Source organism: Zosterops lateralis (genome assembly GCF_965231275.1).
Source record: "Zosterops lateralis genome assembly, chromosome: 29".
In the NCBI taxonomy this organism is placed as follows: Eukaryota; Metazoa; Chordata; class Aves; order Passeriformes; family Zosteropidae; genus Zosterops; species Zosterops lateralis.
Window position 1 is genome coordinate 1162168 of NC_139789.1, and position 18753 is coordinate 1180920.

The 18753-nt window shown below is 53.3% G+C and overlaps 1 protein-coding gene across 7 annotated transcripts in view; it reads right to left on the reverse strand.

The window, feature by feature from the left end:
- Window positions 1–17391, reverse strand: part of TCF3 (transcription factor 3) — an 83317-nt gene extending 65926 nt beyond the window's left edge. Inside the window, exons 1-3 of one of the 7 annotated variants that reach the window (XM_083879956.1) lie at window positions 16617–17391; window positions 14362–14463; window positions 7276–7348 (exon numbers count right to left, since the gene is read on the reverse strand). In XM_083879956.1, the coding sequence (XP_083736082.1) occupies window positions 7276–7348; window positions 14362–14436 (148 nt within the window). In that variant the 5' untranslated portion in view covers window positions 14437–14463; window positions 16617–17391. The remainder of the gene's footprint in view (window positions 1–7275; window positions 7349–14361; window positions 14464–16616) is intronic. The other 6 variants (XM_083879946.1, XM_083879949.1, XM_083879951.1 and 3 more) reach the window with 6 other exon arrangements.
- Window positions 17392–18753: the final 1362 nt, after the last annotated feature.

Genomic DNA, 18753 nt, shown 5'->3' on the forward strand with positions numbered 1-18753 from the left:
AGCCAACATGTGCTGCTTGGGCAGCCCTGGGTTGGGGCAGGATTAGAGATGAACTCAGGCAGAGCTGCACCAACCCCAGAGTCCAGCCTGCCCTCCAGAGACCCTCTAAGAGCTTGGAATGGAGATGAGAGGCCTGAGGAACAGGGCAGTGACAGAGGGAATTCACAGAATCCCAGAATGGTTTGGATTAGAAGAGATATTACAGCCCATCCAGTGCCACCTCCTGCCATGGGCAGGGACACCTTCCACTATCCCAGGGTGCTCCAAGCTCCAAGTCCATCCCATCCTTGGACACTTCCAGGGATCCAGGGGCAGCCACACCTGCTCTGGGCAACCTGTACCAGGGCCTCCCTACCCTCACAGGGCAGAATTCCTTCCCAATATCTAAGCTGAACTTACTCTCTTTACTTCCTAATTGCTGCCCACCAGCTCTCCTCGTTAAAGACAAGGCAGTGCTGGAGCTTGTACCTGTTCTTTTAGAAGGTGCACTCCAAGCCCAGCTTCCCCTCAGCCCCTCAGATTTTTACACAAGACACACTGATCCCATCAGAGCCCCTCAAGCAGGCACAGCCTCATAGGCACCCAACTGCCTCATCCAGGGGAGTAAAGAGCTCTGCTGGGAAAAGAGCCCTGCACTGCTTCAGCAATTCTGGCAAAGTTAAAACTGTGCTTAAACAAGGTCTGTGGCAAACTGGCAGTTTCTAAACAAAAGCTGTCACTTATCTCAGTATAGCTTTGGCTCTGGCACCCTCATCATTCTCTGTACTCTTTCCCAGTTAAAGATCTTAAATCCAGTCAGGAAGATTCTTCTCCAGGTGGAAGATGAACAAAAAGAACCCATGAAAGAACCCCCCCACAACCTTCCCTTGAAGACATGCACCCTTCACCCCTCAAGTTAAACACACACTGAGACAGGGACTAGGTTTTATTTGCCTCTCCTCAACTGCTAGAGGAGCCCTGATCTGTTGCCAGATCATCCTCACAGCACTGTCACCATGTCCCTGCTCTTCCCAGACTTGCTCCTCATGTGTCCATTAGAAACCAGGTGTAGCTCTGGCAGGACAGGACACCCTCGCTCCCAGTAATGAAATAAAATTCAAGGGGAAAAAAATTAATTGCAAGAAAGAGAGAGCCCTTCATATTTCAAGCCAGGTTGGACAAGGCTTGGAGCAAGTGGGATAGTGGAAGGTGCCCCTGCCCATGGCAGGAGATGGAATGAGATGGGTCCAAATCATTCTAGGATACTGTTTCAACCTCACTGCAAAGGCACAGGAGAAACATCCCTGCAGGTGGGGAAGCCCTAAGAGCAGGAACATGCACCCCAGGACAGGAGGACCTGAGATGGGGTGTGACCCTGGATTAAGGCATACAAGTGTGAAGACCTTCCCCTGCCATTTGTTGCCCCAAACATGTTATTTCCTGTTGACCTGCACTCCCTGCCCCCAGCTTTTGGGCCCCCCCCAACTCTTTTCTTCTCTTGCATTCCATATCCTGATAAATGGGATGCACCCCAAAGTAAAAAACAGGGAGCAGAATGGGGAGAGGGAGGAGAATAGGAGCTTCCCAAGAGCAAAGACAAAATCAAAGCAGAAAGCCCGACTCACAGAGAGGAGATGAACCTCACTGAGAGTGTCCAGGCTTTGTTACCAGCAGGGTGGGGACTGCAGCACACAGATGTGTCCCTGCCATACCTGGAGCATCCTCCTGCATCCCATGGGCTCTGCCAGTAGCAGGAATGGAAATGCTCCAATGCTGTGGAGAGCAGGGGGGGTGCAAGGATTGTACTTGGAGGCAATGGGACTGTACAGCTTTGCAAGCTGGATGTGGCCATGGCAAGGCTTTTCCATGGAATCTCGGAATGTTTTTTGGGTTGGAAGAGACCTTAAAGCTCATCTCCTTCCAAACACCTGATGTGGGCAGGTTCACCTTCCATTGTCCCTGGTTGCTCCAAGCCCTGTCCAGCCTGGTCTTGGACACTCCCAGGGATCCAGGGGCAACCACAGCTGCTGTGGGCTCACAGTGCCAGTGCCTCCCTACCCCCACAGCCAACAATTTCTTCCCAATATCCCATCTAGCCCTGCCCTCTGGCACTGGGAAACCATTCCCCCTTGTTCTGTTCATCCCTTGTTCCAGTCCTGCTCCAGCTCTCCCGGATCCCCTTTAGGCCCTGCAAGGGGCTCTGAGCTCTCCCTGGAGCCTTCTCTTCTCCAAGTGAACACTCTCAGCTCTCCTTTGATTTCCTTTGATAATGGTTAAACAGTAACATTTACTTTCAATCAAACGGTCACACCAACGGCCTTAGCAAGTGAATTTTTCTGCTTTGCCTGTTTCTGTTGTGGTGGCTTTGTGTTTGGTGACAGTTTGAACGAGCACACCACAAAAACACGCAGCCCGGATCCCAAACTTGAACGGGAAGTGCCAGCTCTAAATATCAAGTCCCATATTGCACACCTCATGTCTGCCTTTCATCATCCATCAAAATAGCAAGTGGAGCCCAGCACTCCCACTACAGCATAAGCAAAACATGTGGGAACTCAAGGCAGTTAGTAGGAAAACGTGATACAGCCTTGCTAATAAAAGCTCCTGCTTTCCTCACTGTGGAAAACAGTTGCAAATGGGTTTCTGCAGCCTGGGACTCGACTGCTGACAGCATGGTGACAGAAATGCTGTCCTTGGCTCTTCCCAGCACTGCCTGCCATGGTGTCCCTGCAAAACCAGCTCCAGGAGCAGAGGGGAGCCCAGCATCATCCTGCTGCACCAGACCCTGCCCATCCCACTTGGAGCTTCCCAACATAGGGCTGCCTGCATACTCAAAATAATTAAACCTTCAAACAGCTCCCCCATAGCACCAATTAAAGAGACAATCCCAGCTTTCAGAGAATTTACGACTCTCGGTGCTGTTGCCACAGGTATCCAAGTTTGTGCGTTGTTTAAAGCGAGTTTCAAAGGGGATCTGGGCTCGCCTCCCTCCAGGGAGAATCCATTTGCTTTGTTCACCAGACTATAACTTAAATTTTGTTACATGCACCAGCTTGTAACCCTTTGAAAAACTCCCTGCTTCACCAGCTTCAAATGGACTTGATGAACTTCCCCTGATCAAAGCAATTCCCTCACAAGGAGCCTCAGCTCACCAGCAAGGAAGCATCCAACGAATTTTGGGGGTGGGAATCACAGCACAGGCGAGGAGGGGACTCTCCCTTCCAAACCCACCAGAGAGCCCAAGCAAAGAGCCCAACCCACTTTGGCACAAAGCATGAAGGAAAAGGCACTTAATGCTGAATTAGCTCATTTAAAAGGGGAGGAAAAGAAAGGAAAAAAAAATAGCAGAGGTTTTTCTTGTTGAGATCAGAATAATTTGTTAGCAGGAGACCCCATGGCTCCCATCCCATCAGGACCCAGTCCTGGCACCACTCCACACCATTTGGGATGGGAAAGGGAGATGGTTGCACACCCTCCACATTACCCACAGGTGGAAGTGCTCTTGTGTGCTGCTCCAGGAGATGTTTTACCTCACGCAACCACGTGCCTTGGGTTTATTTCCCTGCTCTGCAGAACCCAAACCCCTATGCTGGAGCAAAGCTGGCACACACCAACCCTACCGAAACTCAACAGCCACGAGGCCACAGCACAACTCTGCTGCCTCTGGCCACTCCCACTGCCTCGATGTCAATTAAAATGGTCATTTCCATGTGAAATTCAGCCCCACTGGTTTCCTGCTTGAGGCAGGGCTTGATGAAGCACTGGGAGGGAGCTTGCTGCAGCTCAGATTAGTCATTTATGAACTATGATACGACAGGGGACACACTGTGAGATGTTTTGCTACTGCAAGTAACAAACACTTTTTGGGGAGGGGGCGGTGAACCCCTTAGAGAAGCAGGACAGCAGGCACAGGCTGAGCACCCTGGCTAAAATAAAACCCTGGTAGCAAACAGCCCATGCTGGAAAACACTGGTTGCAGCTCCCAGCCCCAGGAAGACCAACTTCCCGTGGTGACCTATATGTGCTATAAATGCTGCAGCCACGGGCTGGGTGACGTCAGCTCCATCCTTGTGGCAATTGTTGGGTCTCTCCTTGCCAAGAAAAGGCAAAGCGGAGGTGCTGAATTGTCCATGCGGCAGGGGAGCGAAACCAGTTCCTCCCCGGAGCATTTGAGGACAGAAATGAGAGAAACAGTGGCAAGGCTTAAAATAAAATCAGGAGGCAAATAGGAAAGCAAAGGGATCTCAAAGCTGGAGGGTTTGCATGAACACTTTGAATTTTTCTGGCCTGGGGGAGAAAAAGGGCTTCCTTTGGTAATGGGGCCACCAGCAGCTTGGCCAGGGCTGTTATTAGAAACACGGAATTGTTAAGATTCGAAAAGATCTTTAGGATGTTCAAGTCCAATTATCAGCCCAGCACCATGGTCACCTCTAAAGCATGTCCTTAAGTGCCACATCAACACACCTGTCCTGAACACTTTCAAGGATGATGATTCCATCACTGTCCTGGGCAGCCTGTGCCAATGGTTAAAAACACTTCTCGTATAGAAATTTTGAATTTGAAAAGGATTTGAATTTGGGACAATTCTATCACTGGGATTCACTGTTTCAAATGCTTCTGCTCCTTTATTTACCAGCTGGAAGCAAGGATCTCATTTTGGCCAGGACTGATCAGTCAGTGCTTTGCTCCCTTCCCTCCTTCCCTCCTCACTTCCCTGAGGAGGAAAGAGCCTAGAGATAACAGCTCCTCTGGAGGGGAAAAAGAATAAAAGCTGCACACTGCCCCAGTATTTCCACAAGGAGATGGGAAGAGGGAGATCATGAATTCCCATGTCCAACTCAATTACACCAACCCAGTGACATGCTCCCATCCCAGGTGGGCAGAAGGATAAAACACCAATATTTCTGGCACATGAGACAACATCAGTTTGTTATCTTGAGGTTACCACAATAAGCCCAGATAAAGAGATCCTGGCACTGTGGTGCACAGCATGGAGCTAAGACTCAGACAAATCAGTGTTTGCTTCTCCTTTGCAGGCAGAGGGGAAATGCTGCACTGTCTTCACTGCTGGTCCAGGCCCCTGACTGAGAAGTGCTTGGAACACACGTGGCACATTAAAGAAGCAGCTCTGGCCTTCCTGCATGGCAAGATTTAGGCTGATCACTTCCAGGTCCAGGTTATGGTGTGGCTGTGTAGTGCTCCCCCTGCAAGTCTGGATCCCCAAATCCAAGGACCATCTGCTCTCCACCTCTGACCACATCAAGGTTAATGATGATTTCACTTCAAATCAAATTTTGAGCTTGATGACAGCCTATGTCTTGGGGAATGAACTACCCTGGGGGATGACTAAGGCCAGGTTGGATGGGGCTTGGAGCAACTTGGTCTAGTGGCAGGTGTCTCTGCCCATGCCAGAGGGTGGAGAAAGATGAGCTTTCAGTCCCTTCTAAACCAAAGACTTCCACAATTCTACAATTCTAACTAGTACCTGATTGCATCAGTGAATAAAGCTAAGCCAACAAACCAACAATCTGTGAGAATAGCCTCTTGCCATTTTCTCGGGCCTTGTTTGGACACCTGGGATCCTTTTAACAGGCAGAGCACAACCTTCTGCATGGCACAACTCACTGATGTCTTACTGCAGTTATTCACCTCACCAGCAAAAAGCCAAAGATGCAGGAGCAGGGAGAAGTCCTGCTGACTTAAGGCTGACACTTAGATGAAATTTGTCTCCTGATCTCCAGGTGAGGCCAAGGATGGCTGATCAAGGGATAACTCTGCTGCTGGAGCAAAGCTCTTGCCCTACACCCAGCCCTGAGCTGCATTCCCAAGCCAGGATGCCCGAGGCAGGATGAGGGAGCTGCGTCCAAGGCTGGGACAGCAGAGATTGTGCAATGTCCCTCAGTGCAGTTGTATAACATCAGTGCTCTGTTTTTATGAACTGCTCCCAGTCAGGCTCAGAGAGCAGCAGCCCAGAGGAAGGGTGGTGTCAACATTACCTTTCGTTCACCCGAAAGAAAAGAAGGGGTGGGGGGAGAATCAAAGATTTGGTGTCATTTGGGCTGGAGGGGGGTCTGGCTGTGCTGCAGGGGCTCACTCCAGCCTCTGCTCCTGGCCAGCACCACAGACCTGGCAGCCAAGGCAGGCTCTGAGCAGGAAATGGATTAATGGGAGCTCCTGCACTGCTCTTCTCCCCACAGCGTGTAGCACGTCTTTTGTGGATTATTTTAACAGCACAAGGGGCACAAGGAACACTCGCTGGAGAGATCAGCTTCCATCTGGGTTAACCCGAGAGTTTTCTCCCCTCCAATTTCCTCCAGCGCCCACTCAACAGCTTCTCTCCCTGCAAAAGCGTTTGCTCAAAACCATCTTGACATGCAGCTAAACAGCTCAGCCTGAGAGCATCACGTTTGCCTGGTCCAGGACGGCAGGAGCAGGGCAGAGCCCCATCCTGCTGCTGCAGGTTCTCCAGTGCCCAACTGGGGCATCAAAGCTGCTCTCCAGAAATCTCAGCCCAGCCCAGTCTCTAGGATGCTTCCCAGTTTCACAGCATAGTCAGGTGTTTCCCTGCACAGCTGGAGCCAGCCCAGGACAGGGAAGGTCGAGTTTTAACCATCCACAAAGTGTTCAGCAAGAAGGGCAAATTAGCTGGACTTCCCTCATGTCAGGGGCTGTGTGAGCCCTGCACAGAGCAGCTTCCCTAGCCCAGCACTGTTCAGGAATCCTCCACCTGAGCCTCAAACCAACCAGCAGGTTTTCAGTCTCCAATTGCAGCCACATCTCCAGCCCACTCCTCCTCACTGCCCTGCTCCCAAAGCCTTTGGATGTCAGCATCCCTGGTCCCCTCTTGGCACCCTGGAGGGCTTTGCAAGATCTCTTAGGGAATGCTGAGATCCCACCCAACAGCAGGGAGCTGCTGGAGGGGCTGCATGGAGCAGACCCCAAAGCACACCAGGAATGAGCCATCACCACCCCATCTTCAGAGGGGAACAGCAAAAGTCTTCCAGGGCAGTGCAGACACATCTAAGCAGCTTAGAGACCAGCCCTGCCTGATCCCAGGCTCCTGCAGCAGTGGGACAACAACCTCCAGCTCAGGCAGCAGCATCTTAATGGGAGACAGCTCAGCAAGAGCAGCTTTGCCCACCCTGAGACACATGGAGCAACAAGGAAACCATCCAGAGAAACAGCACCACCAGAAAAATACATCGCTAAAATATAGAACTCCCTTCCTTCTCTGGAACCAAACACAAATTTATTGCAAGAAACATGGTATCAGGGGAAAAAAAAGTAAGACAGTACCTGATCCTCCAAACTGAGTGCTCGCAAGGGTCGTGGGTCTGTTTTTTCCATTAGCCACTGGCAAGGGAAACATCTAGAAAAACAAGGAGATGAGAGAGAAGGGAAGAGAAAAGAGATTTCAGTATGTTGGTTTTACTGTGCCGCTGCAAAGGAGTCACACTGGGGGAGGGGGGAAGGCAGCCCATCACTGATGCAAAAACCTTTCCTCATGTCCCTGCTCCATCACTCAGGAGGGGCAGGAGGGAGGCACAGTCCTGCTCTCACACACACATCCCCACGTTCCGCAGGGGCAGCTAGAAACCAGCCAAGGAACATCCCTGCTGTGGTCCAAACCAACAGTTTCATCCCAAAATTGCTCACGCTGGCTATAGGTGAGCCCTAGGGAAAGGCTGACTCCATTCATAAAAAGCCAGCAGGATAATGACAGCAAAGCTATTTTATCCCTCAGTGTCCCAGCTCCCACAGGAGTCCTGGTCCCATCCCATACCTCCAGCCACATGCAGTGCCTGGGCACGACAAGGGGTGCCTGTGGATCTGGCTGGCACCAGCAGGGAGGGCTCATGGATGAGCCCCCAGCCTCAGGGAGCAGCTCCCACCCTGCTGCTTTGGGGACTCCAGCAGCACCAGGACCTGACACAGCCCTGGGGCTTGGGGGAAGGAAGCAGCTCCAAGAGCAAATATAGTTACTCATGATTTAAAACATTAATACATTTCACAGAATTGGTCGCTCTGGGGACTTGTTTGCTCTATCACTGCAGCTTCATTATCACAACTGAGCCTCTCCTGCCAGGAGCTTCCTCAAAAATACTGCACACCTTGTCACCTAACCTGTATAAATATTTTTAATAAAAGTTGGGAGAGTTTCAGAGGCTGCTGTTTAATAATTTACATGCACCTGCGTGCAGCAGTAATTCTCCTCCACACAAATGGAGCTCCAGCCAATAAAACAACTGGTGGGAAAACGCTTAGTGAATTAACATTTTAATATCCTTTTTCTACTCAAGATACTTTCACCACCAAGTCATTTGAATTTTTATTATTTTTAGCTTTGTAATGTCTGAGTAACTCCAAAGTTTAATGCTTTGAAGATTAAACAACGTAATGGCACAAGAGCCTACAGAAAGGCAGTGTTTCATGCCCTGACATAGCTGATGTCTGGCTGTGGTCAGAAACATTCCTTTGTACAAAACTGTCTGCCCAGCTTTGTTTTCACAAATGCTGGGGAGGAGAAAAAACCCAACAAAAAACAGTTAAATGTGGCAGAGATGCAAAGAGAGCAGTTAAGGAACCAACTGCCATTCATAAAGAGCACAAATTTGGGATCATATATATGCATGCGCAGGGTGTAGATGTTTTATACAGGGATTTAAATGAAGGTGTAAACAGTGTTTAGTGTTCACCCTGGCTGCCTGCACACACCTGCCCTCACCTGCCTGCCCAAGGCCCCCTGGCCCCCTTGGATGTGCCCCGAGGCTGCTGCTCACCCCAGGGGCTCCCAAGGTGTTTGGGGTGGCCCAGCAGCCCCACCATCAGATGAGCTTTGTTTCCTCAGGAAGTTGGGCTAGAAAATAAAAACAAACCCCGAAGATTGCAGCTCACCTTCCTCTGCACTGCTGCAGGACTTCCCTGTGCCTCCCTCCCCCTTGCAGGGCAGGAGGGGGGCGTCTGCAAACATCCACAAAAGTGCTGAAAATGGAACTTACATGACTGATCCCACCCCATCTGTGCTCACTCCCTCTTCTCAAGGTAGGGAAGAAGATTGAGATCAAACTCCATTTTTGCCAAGTGGCAGGTCTGCATGTGCGAGCAGGGGGGAAGGGATGTACCATGAGCCGACCAGCAAAAAGCACACTCAAACAAAAAACCCCAAAAAAACCCCAAACAAACAAACAAACCCAGCACTGCTGGCTCTTTTCATGAGCATTTCTGCTCAGCACTTGCTGAGGCTGAAAAACCCAAGGTTTGAGCAGCAAACACGAGTGGAAAAAAGGAACAGCTTTGTTCCATTGTGCACCCAACACCTTCTGCTTCTGCAGAACAGGAGGAGGGTCCCCCCATTACAGCAATGTCCAGCACCCCCAAAACACCCCCACACCCCCGCTCAGCCTCAGGAATTCCTCCCCTCATCCAACTGCTTGGAGAGAGATTTTGAGGATGATGCAACATCTTCCTGCTCTGCCTCCCCAAGGAATTTAGGAATCATGGACCCCTTCCTGCAAGAGGGCAAGTGGAGATGCTAAAGCATAGAATCCTGGAATATCCTGAGTGGGAAGAGACCCACAGGGATCATCCAGTCAAGGCCCTGTTCCTGCACAGACACCCCAACAATCTCAATCTGAGCATCCCTGAGAGCGTTGTCCAAACACTCCTGGAGCTCTGGCAACCTTGGGGCTGGGACCATTCCCTGGGGAGCCTGGGCAGTGCCCCAGCAGCCTCAGGGGGAAGAACTTTTCCCTGAGCTCCATCCCAACCCTCTGACACAACCCCATGCTGTCAAAGAAGGGTGATGGAGAGCAGGCAACCCTGGGTTACCCCTCCACACTTATCACTTGCCCACCCTTTGGGCTTTTTTCTTGCTTCCAGCCTCTTTTTCCACTGTGGTGTGGGCTGAGGCTGCCCTGAGGAGCCCGGCATAAGTCATACGTGAAGTGCCTTCGCTGGTGTGTGTCGCTCAGAGGCAAAGTTCATCCACCCACTGCAAATTTCCTTTCTGCTTTTAAACGCGGCTTTAAAAATAAACTGGGGGGAGGGAGGAGATGAACCGGAGCTGGCACCTACCAGGGGACCCAGGCATTGAATTGAGGAGGGACCCAGGCATGAGCTCTCAAGAGTTGTAATTGGGTCATTACTTGGTCTTTGTTAGATTTGAATAATGTAGATTTAAACGGTTATGTAAAATCCCCTATCTTAAGTCGCTGCATTTGATTTTTAAAGTCCTACCTCCAGCCTCCCTGAGAGCTGACAACAACTTCTAAGTTCCCTCCTAGCTCAATTTCCACCCCTCCCAATGAATTTATTCTCCCTCCATTTCTCCCAGGGTTAAAGAGGCAAATTCAGAGCAGGGGAAGATCCAAATGCCTGAACCCTCCCCTGACAAGGTTATAGCCAAGAGACCCCAGACTTCATACAGTAAACTCCTAAGGAAGAAAGGGAATTTGCCAGAAATGAAGAACATCAAGCAGCATTTCATTTACTGTGCACATCTAGAAGTGCATCTCTTTTAAAATTAAATCAGTGCTCACTCTCTCTCCTCTCCCACCTGATGAACTCCAGGCCGAACCAACCTCAGGCCTGAACTCCAAACCTGAAATCTATTTTGCAGCATGGAAAGTATCCAGCTGTTAATTTGGGGAGAAGAGGGAGTTTGACTCAAAATACATTGCTAGCAGGACATTTTATACATGTTCACTTAACACAGACCTTCCTGACTACAGCCCCAAATGCCCACTGTGTGTGAAGTCAGACTTTAAACTCCACAACTGCTTCGCTATGAACAAAACTCAATTTTATCATGGAAATGCAGGCTGGGCCTTGGCTGGAGCAGGGCATGACTTTAGCATCCTCCAGCAGAGCAACAGGAGTTGCTCCAGCCCTGCTTGCTGCCAACAGTTTGGCTCCCACCCCCGGATCTGGGGTTGGAGCTGCGAGAGCCACAGTGCAGCAGGAGCAGCCGCGGGCACAGCGATGAGCAGCAGGTCCTGTGTGACTGCTCAAGCCCCTGCCCACCCTGTGCCGAGCCAGAAACCCCCTCTGCCAGGCAGCTCCCCACAACATATGGTTAATACTCTGCTAATAATCATGGCTGTTAACAGCACCTCGCTCCTGCCAGAGCCCCCGGCTGGCACTGGCACGCGGCCGCTTCCAGCTCGACTGGCACTCGTTGGCACCGATACACCCGGGGCTGCTCTGCTCCCCTGTCCCCTGCCTGGGGTGTCCCTGCCCTTTGGAGCAGCCCAGCCCAGACATCTGGGTGGCACCTTCCCACTGCACACCAGCGCTAGCACAGGTGAGACACAGCCTGGGATAACCAGTAACCACGAAAAGTCCTAGAATCCTGGAACATCCTGAGCTGGAAGGAACCCACAAGGATCATCAGTCTAACCGCTGCCCTGCACAGACACCCCAACAATCCCACCCTGAGCATCCCTGAGAGCTCCTGGAGCTCTGGCAGCCTTGGGGCTGGGACTGTTCCCTGGGGAGCCTGGGCAGTGCCCCAGCAACCTCGGGGGGAAGAACCTTTTCCTCATATCCAAGTCCTTGTGTCTGAGCATCTCCCGACAGCACAGGCCATGAGCAGTTCCTCCCACACAGAGCCTGTGCCCATCAGGCTGAGCTGCAAAGCCTGGCAGCCACCAAAACCCAGCCTAATCAATAGGCTGAGCTGCCCACTCGAGTCTATAGGCAGGATGCTTTCTCGAAAGCTCCTCTCCAGATTTGCCAGCCCATCTGGGCCGGCTGCCAGGGAGCAGTGGTGAAGGCAGGCTTACAAATTACCTGCACTTTGGGGCAATTAAAAAAGGCAATTTATTTGGGGGTAGAGGTAAGTGTGCTGTCATGCACACCCCAAAGCATCACTGGGCCTTTCCTTCGACTCCTGCTCACTTACAGATTCCTTTTATTTTTGCCCTTTTTGGCAAATTACAGTGGCACAAAGCTTCTGGTGAGTGCTTTAGAGTTCATTATCTACCCAATGGATTTATTTATTAAAGAGGGGATGAGTCTCTTCTTTCAGGACTGCAAGCCCAGTTTGCAGCATCGCACACAACCCTGTCATTTACTGACCCCAGGAACTCATGGTAGGCCATGCCACCCCCTTAGGGCCTTAAAATTCCCTCCAGGCACAGCAAAACGCAGGGCAGGGCTGGACCACAGACTGCTGGGGCTGAACACATTTTCCCTAGAAGAAAGGAATCAAAATACTGATGTGAAGCAAATGCTTCCAGCTGCTCTGAGTATCTCTACTTTTCCCTCCCCTCTACTGTCCTGGAGAGGATTATTGAACCAATGCTCCACTCCTGTTTGTTCAAAGAAAAACATAAATACACTTGAAAGAGCGAGCTTTGTGGTCAAAAATCCTGTATCCCAAGGACACAGGGAGAGCAAACCATGGAGCGTCTCTTCAACAGACCCATCTACTGTCTAGGAAGCTTTTCCATTTCAGCTCTTCATCCTTGAGAAGAGATGTTAATACTCCCTTTATGCAAAGTGAGGAGTAGGGTGTGCGGAGATGAGGGTTTGTGAAACAGAGCTGGCTGCAGTCCAGGCTGCACTGGAGCCCATCAGCCAACAGATCCTGCAGGGAATGTCTTCAAGTCATTCGCTGAAAAATGACATTTGCAGGCCCTGATGCTGTGAGCAGCTACCCCCCGCACCTCTACACCAGCCTTGGAGAAGCACAGGATGAGTCCTGGCCCTTCCCAGAATTATACCAATGGAAAAACATTGAATCCAAATCCAAATTTAATCTTTTTGGTATGGATTCACCTCCAAGGACAGAAACATTTGTGTACAGAGGGACCAGGTCAAGACTCCTCCCAGGAATACAGCTCTAGGCATGCAAATGAGGATGGTTGGTTAAATTGGAGAAGATAGTCTTGGGGTTTTTTTTAAAGCTCTAAATGGTGAATGGGATTTGATTTTTTTTTTTTCCAAGGAGGAGAAAAAGTGAAGCAGGAGAAGCTGCAGCCCCTGTCAGGGAGCACATTCTGGGTTACTGACTGAAAGTGCAGTTGATGGAAAGCCCTAGGGCTCCTGCCAATCTGCAGGACCTCTGAGAGGGACAAATAACCACAGGAAGTCCTGAACAGATTCTTGGTTTTACAGGGATACCATCACTGTAGTCCCTGTATCCACTTTAAAACATTCTACCAGAAAAGCCCATTACCAGCAATTTAACAGACCCAGCCTCCCAGTAGAAGTATGAAACTGGGAGAACTGGGCCCCTCCTGCAGGGGAATTGCTCTTGGGGGGCTGAGAGACTCCCCCCACTGCCCCCCCCACCCAGCACAGAGCCCTGTCAGGACAGGTAAAATCCCCAACTGTAGAAAAAGGTTTATTTCCCGGGGCTGAACCTCAGCATGCAGATGCAGAAAAGCAGATGAGCCTCAGCACATCCACAGGTGTCACAGCCACTGGGACAGCAGGTGACCCTAGCTCTGCCACCACTTTTTGTCTCTTCTCCTCCAAGGGGCAGGAACATCCACCCAGCAGTGGGCTGGGTGACCCAGGCTGGGGTGACTCTCATGGCCATTCCCCATCCTGGAGCTGTTGTTTCTATCTCTGCAGCACGTTTGCTTATCTCAACAGCAAGACACACACTTTGAGTGCCATGAGGGTGCAGCACACAACAGAGGAACCCAACAGACAGTTATTTGCCTTTGAACACCAGTTCTGCCCTCCACGAGTCACCTGCCAAGGAGAGGCAGCACCACTGGCAGTACCACAGTGGGATGTGCCAGGGACTAACCCTGCTCTGCTGTGACTAAAGGGACTTCTCCTCCCTCTGAGCTGTGCACACCCTTCAGGAGGAACTCTTAGGTCCTGTTTCTTTGAAAATAAACAGCTCCTAAATGCAGCTCAAGGTTTCCAGGATACAGTAGAGCAGAGCATGGGGAGCACAAGTGTCCAACTCCTGCAAAAGTAATGCGCTGGAGAGGTTGGACACGTTTCAAACTGTGACAAAATAACCTGTGGGAGCAAAAGTTTAATAGTCTGGATCTAGGGAGAGGGAAAAAGCTTGATTAATCAGCTACTGAAGTTACATCTCTGCATGGCTGCAGAAACAGTCACCCAGTGAGCATTTAAACAGAGAACACACAACCATGTTAATTCCCCCAAAATGTCCCATCCAGAAAAGAAACCTCTCCGCCTTCCCTGCGAGGGAACAACACACGTTTGAGGGGAAGAGGGGGAGAGGAGGGGCAGAGGCTTTGCTTTAACTTGAAAATAAACAAGTTGCAGCACATGTGCACGCACACAAACACAGCACATCTGAAACCCATCATGTCCAATTTACAGGCTCACATTTCCTCCCCTGTGCAGCTCCCAGCCCCAGGGCTGCGCAGCCCCCCGGCTGCGCTCGCTCACCATACTGAAGTCCAGCAGGTCACTGAGCTCTTTGTCTGTCCCAACTGCAGCCATTCTCTGCTGCTGCTGATTCATATTCCCACAGACTCAACAGTGGCAGTCCTGGAGAAAGCGAGGGGGAGGGGAGAGAGATATTTTAATGACTACAGCAAACTACCCACCCCATTGATGAATATTTTAAAAAGACAGAGTGGAGGGGCGAGAAAAGAAAAACCCTGAGCGCGTCTGCAGCGTCCAAGTCCGGGGCCAGAGCACAGTCGGAGTCCTCACACAGCACCCAGCGGCAGGAACAAGCCTTCTATTGACCAGACACACTTGTATGTTAGTTTTTTGCTGCCAATTCCACTGGTTCAGGCCAATTCTGTTCCTGGCGTGTGGCAAATGAAGGAGGGAAAAGAAAAAAAAAAAAAAAAAAAAAAAAAAAGGGGAAAAAAAAAGAGTCAACTCATTTATCAAAGGGTTCAGGCAAGTTATCACTCAGGCGCTTGTCTGGCTCGGCTCGCCCCCTCGCCTTCCCCCACACTTGCTCCCCGCAGGAGGCTCTCTTGTCCTTGCTGAGTTTTGTTTTAAAAAAAAAAAAAAAAAAAAAAAAAAAAAAAAAAAAAAAAGAAGTCTGATGTTACAGCTCTTTCCTTTGGGTCGCCGAGCACCTGCAGCTGCTTTTTCAGGGGCTGTGTTTGGGGATGCCCAGCCAGGCCGTGCTCAGTGAGAACTGAACCTCTCCACTCCCAAAAGGGACTGGAAACAAAAAAATTTTGTTTTCAGAGTGCTTTTGCAAAAATAAAGCCCTCCAGGCAACCTTGCAAGATAGGTAAATATTATTCTTCCTAATTTTACAGATTATTTTTTTTCAAAAGGGAGATTGATCTTTTTTGCCAGCTTGCTATGACAGAAAAATATTTCTTTGGGAGGGAGGAAGAGAGGCCGAGGATGAGATAAAAGATTCCCTTTTTTTTTTGGCCTTTTTTTTAGGAACTCATTCATGGTTACAAAGGGCAGCTGGCCAATAAATTTAACTCATTAATCGTAAGCTTAAAAAAAGAAGTTAAAAAAAAAAAAAAACAAAAACAAAAACAAAAAGAAAACTTCCACACGATCCAAAGTGTTTGTAGGCTGAGCACTACATTTCAATGATGTTTCATTAAAAAAGGCTGAAATCAGCCCAGCGTGTAAAAAGCCATCACCACTATAAAAAAAAAAAGCCCGGGAATTTTCTTTCTTTTTTTTTTTTTTTTTTTTTTTTTTTTTTTTTTTTTTTTTAATTTTCATTTCTTTGAAAAGCCTTTTTCAAAGTATCATCGGTGCATCTGGTCAGTGTTTTTAAAGCCACTTTCCCGACCTTCTGCCCCAGTGCCTCAAGTGGGGCTGGAGGCACGACACGCCGGAGAACCCGTGGAAGGAGGGAGGGAGGAGGGTACATCTCTTCCCAGCCCCGCAAACCCTGCACCCCCGAGGCACCCGGGGACGTGTACCCTTCCCCCCGCCAAAGCCAGGCTTGGGGAGGTATTTTTATTTATTCCACGCATACTTTCTGACCCCAAAGCAGCCCGCGGGGCAGGGGCGCTGGGCCGGGGCCCTCTCCCAGATGTCCCCTCGCCCCCGGGGTCCCTCCCCGGCCCGGACAAAGGCTCGGCTGCCCCGGGACGGGGGTGCGGGGGAAGTTGCTCGCTGCCCCCCACCCGCGACCCCCGCGCCGTAGGGAGGGGGGTCCCGGCGGGCAGCCCCCGCCCAGAGCGGGGAGCGCAGGAGGGCGAAGCGGGCCCCAGGAGCCCCCGCCCTGCCGGGGGGAAGCCGAAGCAGCCGCCCCCGCGCTGGGTCCCGCGGCTCCCGCAGCCCTCGAGCCGGTGAGCGGTTCAGGGACCCCCGGGGGGCTGTGGTGGGCCGGGGGCGACCGGCGAGCTGCGCCTGGCTGAAGTTCGTAGCAGGACCGAGCACCGGGCCCCCCTACCCGGCGGGGACCCGCGCACCCCCTCCCAGTGGCCCGCACGCCCCCGGAGCCCGCCCCAGCGCTGTCGCCCCCCTTCCCTCGGCCCCGGCAAACTTTGCCGAGGGGACAATAGCGCCGAGCCCGTCCCGTCCCGCTCCGCGCCCGCACCCCGAGCGCGCCGAGCCCCGCCACAGCGGCACCCACAGCTCCGGCACCCCCGCGCCAGCAACGCCGGGACCCCCGCTCCGCGGAGCCCCAGGGCGGCGCGGCCGGGTTGGCTTGGCTGTTATTTTATTATTTATACATTTTATTTTTTTTTTTTTTTTACCTGTTCCAGGCCCGGCGCGCCCGGGGCAGAGGAAGCGCATGAAGGGTGGCGGGGGTCGCGGCGGGGGCGGGGGCGGCCGCGGCGCCCAGGCCCGGGGGCGGCGGCGGCGCCTATTGTTCTCCGCCGCCGGCGGATACAATGTAGCGAACGGCGCGATCGCCCCGCACCGGGCGGCGCGTGCGCCCCGGCCCGCCCCGCGGCCCCGCCCCGCGCCGGGCCGGGCCGGGCCCTAACGCTGCTGCTACTGCTGCCGCCGCCGGGGCCGCCGCCGCCGCCGCTCCGCCTCCCGCCGCTGTCCCGCCCGCCCGCCCCGCGGCCCCTGCATAGTTCCCCCGCGGCGGCGGCGGCGTCTCCCCCCGCAGCCCCCCGCGCCCGCCTCTGCCGCCTCCCCCTGCACGCCCTCACGACTCGCGGCCGTACGCCCCGCCCCGCCGTATCCCTCCGCCACCCGTACAAGCAGCGAGGAGCGGAGGGGGCGATGCCGCCGCGCGCGCGACTCGCGGCACCGGCACGCGCGTGGCCGCACCGGGGGGGCGGAACGGGACCGCGGCAGCGGGGCGGGGGCTCCGCCGTGGCGGGGACTATATTTCCTAGCGGAAGGGAACGGCCGGTGGGGGGAAAGCAAAAACGGTGACGACACAGGAGCTCCGCGAGATGGACTGATAAGGCAGCGGGGCCCCGACCAATGGAAAGGTTCTGTTGCTGTGATTGGCAGGTGACACGGCCAAACAGGGTGCGGAATGTCGATGTGCCCGCCCACCGGGGCGGAGCGGCAGGGCCGGGGGTGGGCTCTGGTCACCGTCGCCGCCCGCGGCTCCCCCCGCGCCGTCGACGGGGCCCCCGACGGGGCAGGGCTGGGGTCCCTGCGGGTCCCGCCGTGGGAGCCCCCGCCCGGCAGCTGCTGCCTCGGAGCCGCCGCCCCCCGAGACCCTCGCCGAGGGGCCGGAGGGGCCCAGTGGGACCTGCGTGGTGGTCGTGGCCCAGCCGCGCCGGCCGCACTGGGGGGCTGGTGGGGCCGAGGCAGCAGGACTGGGATGGAGAGTCGGTGTGTGACATCCTGGGGTCGCCTCGGAGCGGGTTGGATGGGGAGAGGCCTCAGATTTCGTCTCGTTCCACCCCCTGCAATGGGCAGAGATACTTTCCACTATGCCAGGTCACTGCAAGCCCTGTCCTAGACTTGGGCACTTCCAGGGATCCAGGGGCAGCCACAGCTCCCCTGGGCACCCTGTGCCAGGGCCTCCCCACCTCACAGCCAACAATTCCTTCCCCATATCCCATCTACCCCTGCCCTCTGGCACTGGGAAGCCATTCCCTGTGTCCTGTCCCTCCAGCCTTTGTCCCCAGTCCCTCTCCAGCTCTCCTGGAGCCCCTTTAGGCCCTGCAAGGGGCTCTGAGCTCTCCCTGGAGCCTTCTCTTCTCCAGGTGAACACCCCCAGCCCTCCCAGCCTGTCCCCAGAGCAGAGGGGCTGCAGCCCTTGGAGCAGCTCTGTGGCCTCCTCTGGACTGGCTCCAGCAGCTCCACGTCCTCCTGATGTTGTTCCCCAGGGCTGGGGCAGCTCTGCAGGTGGGGTCTCACCTGAGTGGGGCAGAGGGGCAGAATCCCCCCCTCCCCTGCTGCCCACGCTGGGGGCTCAGCCCAGCACAGGGGGGTTTCTGGGGTCAGTGCCCATGGCTGGGGCAGGCTGAGCCTCTCACCCACCAACACCCCCAAGTCCTTCTCCCCAGGGCTGCTCCTGATCCATTCTTTATCCAGCCTGTGCTTTTCCTTGGGATTGCCCTGACCCATGTGCAGAACCTTGCACTTGAACTTGTCAAACTTCATGATTTTGACCCAACCCTGCCTCTCCAGCCTATCTAGATCCCTGTGCTTCCCCTTCTCTCCAGTGTGTGACCCCACCACACAGCTCTGTGTCAGCAAGTGCCCTGGTTCCCACTGTCCATGTCACCAATAGAACTCCACACCTCCCCACCCGTTTCCCTGCCCACTTGGCTGTTGCAGCCGATGCTGGCACTTGGAAGCAGCTGGCAGGTGCTCGGGATCAAAGGTGCCAATGGGACCGTGGAATGTGTGTCTGCCTGGCTTTCTGGGGTGAGAGAGTTTGTATCATTCCCTGGGGCCCTGGGAGCTGCTTCCCCC